The sequence below is a fragment of the Pseudophryne corroboree genome, chromosome 6 (assembly GCF_028390025.1).
Source record: "Pseudophryne corroboree isolate aPseCor3 chromosome 6, aPseCor3.hap2, whole genome shotgun sequence".
Taxonomy (NCBI): domain Eukaryota; kingdom Metazoa; phylum Chordata; class Amphibia; order Anura; family Myobatrachidae; genus Pseudophryne; species Pseudophryne corroboree.
The window spans coordinates 424,056,495-424,072,393 of record NC_086449.1 but is presented as its reverse complement, the minus strand read 5'-3'; the positions used below and the strand labels follow the sequence as shown (position 1 = coordinate 424,072,393).

The 15,899-nt window shown below is 44.6% G+C and overlaps 1 protein-coding gene across 3 annotated transcripts in view; it reads left to right on the top strand.

Annotated features, from left to right (window-relative positions):
* FBXL13 (F-box and leucine rich repeat protein 13) overlaps positions 1-15,899 on the top strand; it is a 656,615-nt gene that overhangs the window by 596,409 nt on the left and 44,307 nt on the right. For all 3 annotated transcript variants that reach the window (XM_063926996.1, XM_063926997.1, XM_063926998.1), the window contains exon 18: positions 11,124-11,207. In XM_063926996.1, coding sequence (XP_063783066.1) covers positions 11,124-11,207 — 84 coding nt within the window. The remainder of the gene's footprint in view (positions 1-11,123; positions 11,208-15,899) is intronic.

Below are 15,899 nucleotides of genomic sequence, written 5' to 3'. Positions count from 1 at the left end.
ACATCTTCCGCTCACCACCGCCAGAAAAGTGAAAGCGGAGAGGCCACATAGACCGACTAAAAACACCCACGGTGTCCCGAGGATGTCCACTACTATATCTTGAGTGTCCCTTGACCTGGAACAATCTCCTTGAGGCCTCTCGTTGAGGCGAGACGCCAACATGTCCAATTGCGACACTCCTCAAAGACTTGTAACGTCTGGGAAAGCTTCTCGATGATGATCGAATTTTCTCCGGTTGGATAACGCGTCAGCAGAGGAAATCTATTTCCCCGTCTTTTACCTCCGGAACGAAGACTGCTAATATAGCGTTTTCCAGACCTCCCCCTCAACTGCAAACTGCGCAACTTCTGCCATTGCCGCTTGCTCCATGTTCCGCCATAGCGGCCTACCTACGCCACTGCTGACAAGTCGTCCGGCAGAACTAACACGGGTAGAACACGAAGAATACGTTCGTCGACAATAGCTCTTAATTCCAGAAAGCTTACAGCAGACAAGTTTTTTTAACTTGACTATATCCTCTGGAAATACGTCCCTTGCAAAGGACTGCTCCCCAGCATCGGAGATCTGTTCGCACGGACACCAGGATCTAAACCTGGATCCCGAATCCTTCATTCCTCTAGAAGGAGAGAACCGAGCAGACATCACAGGAGCGATGTCCTGGCCGTTTGGATTATATTCCGGTACATGCGCAGGTGAGACCCAGACCACAATCCCAACTGGTCCCATGAAAACCACTCTGGTAATAGACCTGCTCACTGAAAAAGGCCTCTTAGGCCGCAGCCATCTGTTTCATAAACGGAACATATTGATGAGGTGTCACCTCAAAACCGATCCAACTCTGGATCCTCAGAACTCTTTCCACAGAAAAAACACCGAAACATAAGCGGTCAGCATCTACTCTGAAACCCACTTTCGACATCTGCGTCGTTGGGAACAACAGCCAATCCCTGTGTCTAAAAACAGTCAGAGAGAAACAACGATTTGCACCTTAATACAGAGACAGCCCGAGACTGTCCTGAACCTGATGCACCTCTGTATGGCGTCGCGTACTACCTCCCCTTCCAAAAGGGAACGGCAAGAACTATTAGAAAAACAGTAAGGGAAAACAACTGGAACTCAGAATGTCCCCCTTTAGATTCTATGAATAACTCATAGGTCCTAGTCTATTCCTGGACTAACTGAAATTTAGCAGACAAGTGGTCACCGGAGTGGAAACTCGCCAGATAGACTCAGCGACAAGTGGTGGATGTAGCGGAAACAGAAACGACATCCACTTCTGCGAACCTAACAAGGCTGCAGAACACTTACCTTTTCACCTTTCACTGTTTGCGCAGAAAAGGAAAAAAGAACGGTATCGAACCGGTTAAAAATGACTTCACCTCACAAAAGAATGCATCACCAACCGTCGTGAAGGAGGCTAACTCACGAAATTAGATTTACCAGAGGAATCTGCCCAGATTGACTGAACAGAGGCCACACCCACAGCTGTACACCTCCCTCCAGCATCTCCCGGAGACATCCTCCGCATTTTTCCGGTCACACCTCCTGCTGTCACGTGGCAGCCTGCTGTAATGTTATAAGGTAGAACAAACCTAGGCAAGCCTACCCACTCTGGGTAGGGTAATACTGTCGGGTGCCTACCCGAGTACAACACTTTCTCAAGTGCATACAGTGCAAATAAGGTCAAAATATAGAAATAAAATTTCACTTAGCTGCCTGTGTATGATCCTTTGCGACCGGGCTCTGCGTCGACCAGGAGTTGACTGTCATAATTTTCTGTCCGCGTTGTGAAGAGAATAATATTCGGACTCCTTGAGAGGATCGAAACCAACTCGTCACGGCCAATCTAGAGCTTAATCAACAGAGCGATCAGCACATGATAAGAATACCATTATTTCAGCATTCATTGATAAACATCCTGCAACACATAATAAAACACATATATCCAAATCATGCATATATAAACCCATATCTACATATATAAACATATAGACATAACCTATATGCAAGTGGATTGTCCCGACCAGCCAGGTCCCTAGAGACAGTAATGTGTTGTGAATGTGTATGATCATGTACTGACATGCTCCCGATGTGGATCTACCCGGAACGTTATGGTCGACAGAAAACGTAGTAAATGTCGACAGCAAGGAATAGTAAGCGGGCAAAAAATAATAATAATAACTGGGAACCCCGAGAGGTCTGAGGGAAGCATACAAATACAATTTTGATAAGACTCCCCCCACAAACACCTGAATATATACATACATATATATAAAGGTACAAGGCAATAACAGCCTGACAATTTTTCACCCAGGAAATACCGTTGATACCGACAGGGCATCACAAACCACTGTGACTTCCCTAATGTGTTAACTGTTTTAAGCACACAAAAACCAACTTGGTAATACTTACATTTTTTTGAATCAAGTACCGCCGTGCGTCGGCGCAGCCACCAGATATCCCCACAACCGCTCGTGACTAAGCCCCCACACCCGTCGACACATGTCGACTAACCGATAGTGGGTAAACTAACAGGGAAACAGTGAATGTATGTATTACAACAAGGATAACGCATCCCTTATCCAACATAATGCAATATGACACCCATATAGCATTAAAAACACTGTGCCCCCCCTCCATCTTACTATACAGCAAGTTCTGGCGGGGATGTGAGGAAAATGGCGCTGACTCCGTTCTTAGGACTGAGCTCCGCCTCTTCCCAGCGCTTTCTCGCCCCTTAAGCGAAATATATATATAGTCTGGGCCATTATATATATATATATATATATACAAATCCACAAAAGCAGCCGCTTCTCACTTATCATTTAGAAAACGCTGGTGCACGGTTGGTGTTCAGGGCGCCCTGAACGGCAGTGTTTTGAGTGTATATATATATATATATATAGAAAAAATCCAAGAATAACCACACAGGTGATTGTACCCAGAAATACCAGCACACAGCTTAGATGCAAAAGAAGAAGTTTTACTTGTCCAGAAAAATCATTTAAAAAGGCAACAAGCATATAGCACACATGATGGTAGCAGCATGAATAGATCAATGAGTACTTATCATTCCGACAGCTGTTTCGACTATCTTCATCATGGGAATAGATAAAGTGACATGGTGCTGTACACTGCCATCCGCAGTGTCTGGTTCCAAAGTGACGTGTGCCTGAAAAGTTTAGCCCATGAGTGCATTAAATAGTGTGTGAAATACTTACCTGTAAGCTGTCTCACCTGTTCCCCGTCACACGTGGACATCAGCTGCGTTACATCCAAGCAGCACGGCATGCCGTGAACCGGAAGTGACGTGCAGGGGAGGGTATTAACCGCTGCACATCGTCAGTGACCAAACGATGGAGCCGGGACCTGTCCATCCTGCACGGAGACATGAGTCTCCGTAACTGTGTCCTGGTGTGAAGAATCACCCTCGGGCCGCGCGTCACTTCTAACGCGTTACCCGTGGCAACCAACAGGTCGTGCTTAAAACAGTCCGGGTAAACGAACACACCCGGAACTGAAGAAGCATCAGACCTGTTTCCGGGGACAAGGGGAGAGGCGCACAGGCAAAGAAAAACAAATACAGTGTAAGATAACATTGAACTAATGAAAATGAATAAAAATAAAAATAAATTAGATGCACACTTACATCCTGATGATGAATCTACTGATAATAAAGCATGTCTATGGCCAGTCATAAATGATTTAACAATGAATTGAACTGAATTTAAATCAATCACTAACTACATTCTTAGTTATTATACATAAATCATGCCTTATAAAAAAGCCCCAATTTATAGGCCTTTCAGTAAGTAGGTATATAAATCAACTGAAGTGTGCATATAAGCATAAACAGTTAATCTAATTAATAAACAAATAAACAAAAAATACATAGATAAGACAATGGATCCGGATGCAGAGTCATCAGGCTCACATGTGTTCACGTACATAAAAAATGTGAAGTGAAAAAAAAAAAAAAAGGTAAATATAAAAAAAGAAAAGAAAAAAATATATTTATTTATAAAAAAGGTACCAACGAGAATTCCTCATTAAGTCCCAATGGTGAAAGGGAAAATAATCGTCGGATCCAGCGGCATTCCTGTTGTAATAGCAGCTTATGCCGGTCACCACCCCTCTTCAATGGTGGTATGTGGTCAATGGGCATGAATAAAAGATCTTTAATGTGGTGACCTTGATGAACGAAGTGTTTAGCAACTGGCGGAGTGGAATTTTCAATTTTGATGAACGCTTTCTTAATTGATGACCGGTGCAAGGCCATCCGTTCTTTGAGCATTCTAATAGTCTTTCCGACATATAGTTTCTTGCAGGGGCATTGGATCACGTAAACGACATATTTGGTCTCACATGTCATTCGATGTTTCAGTCGAAAAGTGTCTCCCCTAGTTGGATGGACGAACGTGCTACCTGTGTGCATATGCTTGCAATTAACACAGGAGCCACATTTGTGTGCTCCTGGTTTCAATTTTAGCCAACCATTGCCTTGTTGCGACATTGGTGCTATATCTGAATAGGTGATCTGATCCTTGAGATTTGGACTACGTTTGTAGCTAAATAATGGTAAGCTGTCACAGAATTTTCCCATAGTCGAATCTGCCTGTAAAATATGCCAATGCTTGGAGATCGCACGTCTCATGGCACCAGAGGCGACAGAATATGTGCTGGAAAAGACCAATCGTCCAATCTCTGGATCTTTATTCTTGGATCTTAATACGTCTGAACGTTCCATCTGGAGACATCTCGTGATCGCTCCTTGTATCTCAGTCGGATCATAGCCCCTCTCGATGAATTTCTTGCCCATCTCGGTCAAAGCAGCTGGTAATAATAATTCATCCGAAGTTATGCGTTTCACTCGTAAAAGTTGGGAGAAGGGTAGTCCCTTCTTTAATGGCTGCGGATGGAAGCTCGTAGCCAACAAGAGAGAGTTTTTATCTGTAGGCTTCCTATAAACCTGGGTGGTGATGGACCCGTTGTTTAATTTGATCGTAACATCCAAAAAATTAATAGACAAAAAGTCGTGAACACATGTGAGCCTAATAGACCCTGGAATTTGATTTAATTTGGTAATAAATTGTTGAAGTTTTTTTTTTTTTTTTTTTCACTTCACATTTTTTATGTACGTGAACACATGTGAGCCTGATGACTCTGCATCCGGATCCATTGTCTTATCTATGTATTTTTTGTTTATTTGTTTATTAATTAGATTAACTGTTTATGCTTATATGCACACTTCAGTTGATTTATATACCTACTTACTGAAAGGCCTATAAATTGGGGCTTTTTTTATAAGGCATGATTTATGTATAATAACTAAGAATGTAGTTAGTGATTGATTTAAATTCAGTTCAATTCATTGTTAAATCATTTATGACTGGCCATAGACATGCTTTATTATCAGTAGATTCATCATCAGGATGTAAGTGTGCATCTAATTTATTTTTATTCATTTTCATTAGTTCAATGTTATCTTACACTGTATTTGTTTTTCTTTGCCTGTGCGCCTCTCCCCTTGTCCCCGGAAACAGGTCTGATGCTTCTTCAGTTCCGGGTGTGTTCGTTTACCCGGACTGTTTTAAGCACGACCTGTTGGTTGCCACGGGTAACGCGTTAGAAGTGACGCGCGGCCCGAGGGTGATTCTTCACACCAGGACACAGTTACGGAGACTCATGTCTCCGTGCAGGATGGACAGGTCCCGGCTCCATCGTTTGGTCACTGACGATGTGCAGCGGTTAATACCCTCCCCTGCACGTCACTTCCGGTTCACGGCATGCCGTGCTGCTTGGATGTAACGCAGCTGATGTCCACGTGTGACGGGGAACAGGTGAGACAGCTTACAGGTAAGTATTTCACACACTATTTAATGCACTCATGGGCTAAACTTTTCAGGCACACGTCACTTTGGAACCAGACACTGCGGATGGCAGTGTACAGCACCATGTCACTTTATCTATTCCCATGATGAAGATAGTCGAAACAGCTGTCGGAATGATAAGTACTCATTGATCTATTCATGCTGCTACCATCATGTGTGCTATATGCTTGTTGCCTTTTTAAATGATTTTTCTGGACAAGTAAAACTTCTTCTTTTGCATCTAAGCTGTGTGCTGGTATTTCTGGGTACAATCACCTGTGTGGTTATTCTTGGATTTTTTCTATATATATATATATATATACACTCAAAACACTGCCGTTCAGGGCGCCCCCCCTGCACCCAAGTAAAACGTTGGTGTGTGGGAGCACCGGTGCGGCGCGCGACCGCCTTTATGCCCGGCGGTATCGCGTACGGCGCCGGGGATGTATAAATAAACTATGCAGCCCAGGGCGCCCCCCCTCCCTCCCGGCGCCCTGCACCCATGGAGCTGGCGTCGGGGGAGAAATGGCGCGTAACGCGCTGGAACATGCTGGCGGGGTCCGGGGCACGGAGCCCCGGCACCGCCAGTTTAAACCTCTTACAGCCTATAATATGCTGCCCTGGGCGCTCCCCCCCCCAGCGCCCTGCACTCGTGAGAGCCGGCGGCGGAGAGGAAACGGCGCGTAGTGCGCTACAGTGTGCTGCCGGGAGTCCGGGGCACGGAGCCTCGGCACCACCAGACTGATCTCAACAGCCCATCAACTTCTAATATTTCTCCCCGCAGCCAGCTCCCATGGGTGCAGGGCGCTCCCCCCCCCCCCCCCCCCCCCCCCGCGCCCTGCACCCGTGGGAGCTGGCTGCGGGGAGAAATGGCGCGCAGCGCGCTTTTATGTGCTGGCGGGGGTAGGAGAGACAGTGCCCCAGCACCGATATGCTTTCATGCCAGCCTTAAAAGAAAACAGTAACCTGCTGCCCAGGGTGCTCCCCCCCAGCGCCCTGCACCCTCTGAGTGCGTTGGTGTGTGGGAGCATGGAGTGTAGCACGATCTGTTACCTCCGTTACTGAAGTCTTCTGCCGTCACTGAAGTCTTCTGTTCTTCACATACTCACCCGACTTCTTCCTTCTGGCTTCTGTGAGGGGATTGACGGCGTGGCTCCGGGAACAAGCAGCTAGGCGCACCAAGTGATCGAACCCTCTGTAGCTAATGGTGTCCAGTAGCCGAGAAGCAGAGCCTTTAAACTAAGAAGAAGTAGGTCTGCTTCTCTCCCCTCACTCCCACGCTGCAGGGAGCCTTTAGCCAGCAGGTCTGCCTGAAAATAAAAAACCTAACAAAGTCTTTCAGAGAAACTCAGGAGAGCTCCCCTAGTGTGTGACCCATCACTCCTGGGCACAAAGTCTAACTGAGGTCTGGAGGAGGGGCATAGAGGGAGGAGCCAGTTCACACCCAGTTTAAGTCTTTATAGTGTGCCCAAGCTCCTGCGGATCCGTCTATACCCTATGGTCCTTTTGGAGTCCCCAGCATCCTCTAGGACGTATGAGAAAATACTAGGTTGCTCGACCCGGTATTTTTCCCCTGGCACCTCTCAGACCGCACATGAACACAGGTTATGCGTGCCCATGTGCCAATAACCTGTGTTCATAGCTGGCGGTCTGAAAGGGGTATCAGTCTGCAAAACCACATTCTTTGACATAAAAATAGGTGCAATTGTGTAAGATAAGATGCATGATGCCACCGAACATTTGTCTGTGCATTTGTGGCTCTGCAGTCACCTTTGTGACCCCTAAAGATCCTTGGTGCACACAAAGGATTGCTACATTTTGGTAGCTTACTGAATGCAGTTGAATCAGTCTTGCCTATTTTGGTAAATCTTTGGGCTATCAGCCTGAGGCTCGCTCCAGTCTCTTATTATGTAAATGCTTGCTGGAAGATAATCCCACTGTCCGGCTTCCCAGCTACAGGGTGTACACTGGCAGTACAGAGCCATATGATTATAGTTTGGGGAGCCACACTTCATCATTACACTATAATTTTAGTATAGCCCTGCTTCCATGATGGAAATAGTTTCATCAAAGTTAGATAGACAATAATCAAACGGAAACAGCAACTCACTAAATATGGTTTATGTTTAATAAAAATAAACATCTGCTGCTTCTTAGTCTTACTAAATTCTATATTTCCATGAGCTCTGGTTTCCTTTTAATTGAAGAGTCAGCCTTTTTCTTGAAGGGTTATCATTAAATGATATCCCCTTCTTAAACCAGAAACACAAGACGCAGAAAGTTTCCATGCTGGTGGATCTGTAAAATAAATGATGCATTGTGGGTGTTGATCACTAGACCTTGTAGATTAATATAGAGTACTGAGAGGGATGGAGGAGGAGGAATTTAAGAATGGGACTGCAGATATCCAGTAGAATGTTATTTTTTATTAAGTACATCTAAACGTATTCTGAACACATTTCAAGTGACCTAATTCGGTATGTAGCTGCCAAGTAAGATTAGTCTGCAATTGTTTTTGAATTGAATATAAATGATTGGGTAGTCATCAAAATATTCTGTATTGGCCATTCCTCCCTTGCATGGAATAGTATGCCCCAATCTGTACACAGGCTGTAACCAATATCATACTGTAAGTGCTATACACCACCACAGTGCTGGTGCAGAACTAACTTTACATTGTGCAGATCCAGAAGAAAATGACGGGGGGCACCACGATAGGGGAAGGTGGGGGGATAGCGGTGTATATCTCACAACAACTCTCTACAGCATGGGTCTTAAACCTGCGGCCCTCCAGCTGCTGTGGAACTTCACATACCAGCATGCCCTGCCACAATTTTGCTATTGAGGCATGCTAAAACTGAGACAGAGCATGCTGGGATGTGTAGTTTCACAGCAGCTGGAGGACCGCAGGTTGAAGACACACGCTCTACAGTGTCCTCTCCACAGAACTTCCCCGTGATGCCTCCAATGTCCACACCACAGCAATCCCCCCGGCCCCTCCAATAATTACCCCACAGCACTCTCCCCTACTTGGCAAGTATGATGTTATCTTTTTACCCTCTCCCCAAGGACAAAGGGGGTCATTCCGAGTTGATCGTAGCCCTGCAAAATTTTGCAGGGCTACGATCATGACAATAGACATGCGGGGGGACGCCCAGCACAGGGCTATCCTGACCCGGATGTCAGCAGCGCCCCCCCCCCGCGCGCAGAAGTGCAAAAGCATCGCACAGCGGCAATGCTTTTGCACTATAGGAGTAGCTCCCGGCCCGCGCAGCTTTAGCGTGCTGGCTGGGAGCTATTCGTCGCTCCCCGGCCCACAGCGGCTGTGTGTGACGTCACACAGCCGCTGCGGCCTGCCCCCCGCACGGTCCGGCCACGCCTGCGTTGGCCGGACCGCACCCACGAAACGGCGGCCAAACGCTGCCGTTCCACCCCCCGCCCAGCGACCGCCTCTGCCTTTCAATTGGGCAGAGGTGATCGTAACTCAGCAACGGCCTTTGCCCGTCCGGTATGCGCCAGCGCACTGCGGCGCCGGCGCAGTTCTGACCCGATCACTGCGCTGTGATAAACTGCAGCATGCGATCGGGTCAGAATGACCCCCAAAATGTATAGCATTCAATGTGCATGAATACTGCTGGGCAGACCACATATGTGCTTGATCATCTTAGGCAATCTGCTGTGTGGAGAATATGTTATATACATAGCCTTGCTTTATTTGATTATGAAATAATTTTCATTTTTGGTGGTATTTAAAAAATAAATGTTTATAAAATCTGAAATGTATCAGGATATAAAAAAAACCCAGAAAATTATCTATATTTCCCCACACAATCTTCAGGTGCTGCATGACTACAAGCAAAGGACTTATGATAACTAGCACATGGTATTGAAACTCCAATACAAATAGCATGATGACACTATCTGCACAAAGCAGACTCTAAGGGGGAGATTCAAATGTTTGAAAAGTCAGTTGGGAGTCTGTTTTTGCCTATCTAATAGACAGGAAAAAACAGACACCCAACCGATGTTTCAAACATTTGAATCTCCCAAGAGCTAGCTGTGCCGCTTTACGTGAAAGTACCCAGTCATTATAGATCCATCTACATTATTACGTCTAAGTTGAGGTTACTATGGAATCAGGATGTGTCTATTTTTATTTTATCCTTATTTTTCTACATATACCTTAGTATGAATGTATTCATTCTTTTTCAGACTTCATTAGTGTGTAGAATACCTCCCAACTTTGTGGCTGGCCAAAGAGGGACTCTGACCTGGAAAAAAGAGGGGGGCATGGTCTCAGAAAAGGGGGCGTGGTATCTAGGTAATGCCATGATTGCGAGCCACGCCCCCATTCTCCATCACTATGGGGGCATGGCCAGCACTCTATGAGCTGCTGGCCATGCCCCCAGTCCCTTTTGTCTCTGTGAATATACCCTGTGCGCACAGCGTATATTCACCGCTGCTCTGCCACCGCACCGCGGGACACTGCGGCCCACGGGTGGGACAGCGGGAGAGTCCCACAAAAATGGGACTGTCCTGTGAAAATTGGGACAGTTGGGAGGTATATGTAGCTACATCCCACATCAGTATGCTGTAGACCAGTGGTTCCCTGAGTTGGTCCTCAAGGACCCATAAAGGTTCCCATTTTCCAGGTCACTGTGTATCACCAACTGACACATTTTAAAAATACACAGGTGACCTGGAATACATGAACCGTTAGGGGTCCTTGAGAACCGAGTTTGGGAACCACTGGTGTAGACTAGAGCTTTCTTAATAATTCTAATTGTAAAGATGTAGTATGATGAAAGCATGACACTGTATAGTCCATGCTTATTGTACCATTACCAGAGGTAAACTGTGTACATAGAATAGAAATAGCATTCACATCTGGTCCCCAGATAACTCATTACTCACACAGCATTATACTGCATGGGGAACATAAAGTACAGTTCCTGACCTGTAGGATTCCCTGGCAAAGGCACACAAATCATAGGAAAATGAGTTTTGTCATCCGTTACTTTATTAAAGCCATACCATCTTCTCTTGCTCTGTTTTGAAGTTCATGATTTATGATGGATAACATTTCACATAAATGTACTTCTAATTAGCTGTGCAGATAGAACCATTTGATAATTCCTTGTCAGCATAAGAAGGTATAGATACAATAGACATCAGGTACTCGTGTCCCTGCTTGTTTCTTAGATGGAAACTGTAAATGAGAAGAATAAACATAACATAATTATTTCATTACAGGGACTGACAGCTCTTGGGCTTCAAAGCAAAATAAGAGAACTTTCTGTATCAGAATGCCTGGGGATCACAGACATTGGAATTCAGGTACTATTAAAAAAAAATAAACTGTTACTTAAGCGTTGTATACTTTTCCAAATGTAAGTTTACTTTTTATATGTAATATTACCAGTTGTACAGGATGCTACAAAATATGTCTGTGGCTTTATAAAAGAATTATTCTAGTAATAATGTGCTTGTCATGCTTTTGTAGATTTTTGCTGTCCTGCTTTACCCAAATTTTTGTTCAGTCACAGACTCATACCCTGACATTCTCCTGTAGAATTTGATTATATAATCTAGAATCCTGTGTTAATGATTGGTCTTGGCCCTGAGGCAGCAAACCAGGCCAATCCATGCTAATATAACTGTCATCATCAGTGACTGAAAGGAGCATTTCATTTTTTCCAAAAATTACCTTTCTGATTTATATCACAGTTTTCCACTCTTCTCTCAATTGGCCAAACATCATTCTTCCACCCGCTTTATGGATCATCCAGGTGGTGTCTGACAGACTTCAGGCAGATGTTTTCCCTGTGCAGCAGTGATTTGCTTCTTTTGTACTTATGCTGGTCATAATTTTTGCTCAGTGTATTACATTGTGATGGATTCATAATCGGTCATTACAGACTGAAAAATATGATACTCTGGAATTTGATACAGTGGAAACAGCAAGGAATGAAACAAATCACGTCCAAATATCCAACCTACTTCCTCTATAGAACCACCCATTCATAATTAGATTTCATTCCACTTACATAATGTTGTTATTGCCTACTCCCTGTGTAACTCTGTATACCAGCGGTTCCCAAACGTTTTTGAATCACAGTGTCCTAGAGCAGGGCTCGACAAATCCCAGGAGCCAGGTCGCCATGGCCTCTAGATTTTGCTGCCTTGCTACCAGATTATGCATGGAGGGAGGATGCAGGACCTCGTCAGCCCCAGCAGCCAAAGCAGAGTTTCATGGGAGTGCCTGTATTGCGGCAGATAATTCATGCACATGGCTGCATGTGCTGAGTGTCTGACACCCTGCACTGACTTCTGTGCCTGTCTTCCCCACCCTGCACTGTCTGCTGTTTCCAAACTCCAGCTGCATAGAGCTCTCCGGTAAGAGGGTCTATGCGTAGCCGGGGGTTTATATGTGGTCACAGGGTTTGGTATGCCCAGGAGGTGGGGGAAAGCTGCTCAGTAATGTGGCTCCTGGGGAGATCAGTTTTTTGTTTTTGTTTGTTTTTTTGAAGGGGGGGGGGGGGGGGGGGAGATCTGGCTCCTGCACTTCTATCATGGCTCCTAGATTTTAGAAGAATTTGTTGTCAAGCCCTGCCCTGGAGTATCAAAAATGTTTTCATAGCACCCCTAGGTCAAAAGTTTCTTATTGAGAAGAAAGAAATATTACATTAAGTAAATTGTATTTGAATGTCATCCTTAGGTTCAATTGAGTGGTGAGGGACAAGATTTGCTTCTGTTTGTCCACATATTTTATGATTGACAGCCACCAGCACTGATTTTGCCTATCACATTGACCATAAATTTGTTTAATTGATCCTGGACCACCAACCCAGGGCACCCCTGCAAGTGTTCTGAGGCACCCCAGGGTGCCACGGCACACAGTTTGAGAACAACTGCTGTATACAGTCTACTGAACTACATTTTCCGTTCATACAAAGCGGCCAAAAACATGTACAGTATTTCGAACATACAGAGATGAAGCATATTGTACTCTAATGCTACATTTGGCTTCTCCAACTACAGTAGGTCATTCCCTTTTCTTTGCATGTCCTCTCTAATGGTTGGCTAAGTCCCTCTGTGGTGGATGGTGGAACCTCCTCTGGTGACTGACCATGACCTTAAGCTTGGGCCTCTAACACTGCATTCCCTGGTGGGCCCTTCATGTCCCTGTCCAACACTGGTCAGTATATAGCTCAGTTTTAATGTAGAAGTGAACTCTGTACAAAATAAGTATATGGCCCTTCCCATCAGAGCCGGCCACAGGCATAGGCAAACTAGGCAATTGCCTAGGGCATTTGATATGCCTAGGGGCATCATCAGCTTCTGCTGATTAAAATGATATGCGGCATGCCTATATTCTGTATGTAGCATTTCATATGCAGATACAGCCACAGTCTCACACAGTATATAGGCATGCTGCATATCAGTTTAATCAGCAGAAGCTGCTTGTGCATCCTAGCCACATAGCAATGCAAATAAGATGCATTTTCATTAAAAAAAAAAGGTGCCCGATGTTAGCATTGATGCAAGATTTGTGAGGACACATCTGTATCCAAGCAGAGACAGAGGTCACAGTGTTAGTGGAAGTGTGAGTGCTGTGTGCATGTGAGTGGATTGGTTGTGCAGTAGTGTTCGGAATATGTGTAAGGAGCATTATGTGTGTCATGTAAAAATGCATTAATAATGTGCAACATATGTGTAAAGGGCCACTATGTGTGTCATTATGTGTATAAGGGCATTAATAATGTGCGGCATATGTGTAACAGGGTACTACTGTATGTGTGTCATTATGTGTATAGGGGCACTAATAATGTGCAGCAAATGTGTAGGGGGCACTATGTGTGTCATTATGTTTATAAGGGCATTAATAATGTGCGGCATATGTGTAAAAGGGCATTAATAAAGGTTGTCATAATGTGTAAGGTGCATTATATTTATAAGGACATTAATGTGTCTCATATGTGTAAGGGGCATTACTGTGTGGAATTGTGTATAAATGCATTACTAATGTGTGGCATTATGTGTATAAGGTGCTCTACTATGTGGCGTTGCATATAGAAAGGGCACTACTGTGTCGTCTAATTTGAATAAAGAGCAATAAGGTGTGGTGTAATGTGATTAAGGAGCAATTCAGTGTGATGTAATGTGAATAAGGGGCTCTAATGTGAGGAGTAACGTTTATAAGGTAAAGTGATACTACTGTGGGATGTAATATGAATTATGGACACTATCGCAAGATAAAATGTGAATAAAGTTGCAGTACTGTTAGGGTCTCCTGCCCTGTGCTGCCACGTCGTCATGGCAACCGGGAGACAAGTGCTAGCGGAGTAACCTGAGCGCAGCTGATACTCCGGTTCGGGTCTTTTGCTGTGCAGTGGTTACAGGCATGGGATCCGGTGCTGGTTTTTGTGCTCACAGTCTGTGAGGTCTGAGGGGGGCGTGGACAGCACCTGCTTTATAAGGCCTCTTCTCAGGTTAAGCAGATGCTGCTGAATCTTTGTTGGTTAGTCAGTTCCTGAAAGTTAGCCAGTACTGTGTAGCTTTGTATTTTGTTGTTGCTTACTGCAAATAGGCCTGGGCATTTGGTACTACACTCTGCCAATCCAGACCTAGCAGTAAGACTGGAGTCAGTCGTTTAGCCTGCTGAGGTTCTTTTGCTATCCTGTGAACCCAGCAGGTTTGTGGCTGTACTTTCAGACCTGCCTGCATAATCCTCTCTCACTGTGCAGGGCGTCCATGTGTCAGTTTAGTGGCAGTAAGCTGAACCTGGGCCCTGCAAGTGAGAATTAGGATTGTGGAGACTCTCCTTGTGTCTATTATTCCATCTCTGACCAAGGAGTTTACTGCCACACCCGTTGGTAACCCTTTAGGGTTTTGCTGTTGCCCTTAGCAACAGCATTTCGGGTTCTCTACGTATTAAAACACAACATCTTGCTTTTTCCATCTGAGCATTTCTAATACTAGGGAGACACCCAGTTTCTTAGCCTCTGGGCTTCTCTGTTCACTCTGTGTTGGTTTTGTTACCCTATCACCTTCTGTGTACGTTATGTCATATTTCCCAGTCTGTCTGTGAGTTCATTTGTTTTGCATCCCTCTCTGTTCAGACACCAGTACATTCCTGCAGGCACTGGTGTGTATAACAGTTCAAACACCAGTACATTCCTGCAGGCACTGGTGTGCATAACAAGTACTGTGTGGCGTAATTGGAATTGGGGTTACTATTGTGTGGCCATGCCCCTTCCCAGCAAGAAGATGCCCCTTTTTGGGCTGTGCTTCAAATGTGCGAACTATTCCTATTTAAAATATAGGGGGTACAAGGACTGCTATAGGTGAGGGGTGATGGTGCTGGGAAAGAGGTCAAGGTCAGAGGCAGAACCAGCAGTGGTGCTAGGGGGCACCAGCCAAAATCTTGCCTAGGGCATCATATTGGTTAGGGCCGGCTCTGCTTCCCATGAACACTTGGAAAGCACTGCTATAGAGATCAGATCCTCAGGATATTATGATGCTCCAGATCAGTTTAACTGAGCTTTTATCCTAAGCCTTATGAGATGAAAACAGCTTCTGTTATTTGCATGAGAAAATCTTGGCAACAAAATACAGAAATCTGTACATTTTATAGAATGCAAACTCGTGTATGAGGGAATTTTCTATTTGTTTTGTTTCTGCTCTGTTTAAGATTTAAAAAAAAAAAAAAGATGAAAATATCAGTACTACCATCACCATTTTCAGCAGTCCAAGTATTAGCATGTACATGCAGCTGTGAGCATATCCATTGCCTGGAATAAGAACGCCAGCTGGATTTTCTGTACAGGTTTTATTAGCACCATGCAGGAAACATGTAATACAGTAGATGTAATTAATGTAGTATGTGCCAGATGGTAATTGATGCAGATATACGGATCAGGTTCTGACATTTTTCTCTTTACTGAAACAAAATGTTAGAGATTGGTTTAATGGACAAATTTAATAATTTAATTGTTTTGTGCATTTGAGAGATACACATCTTTTCTA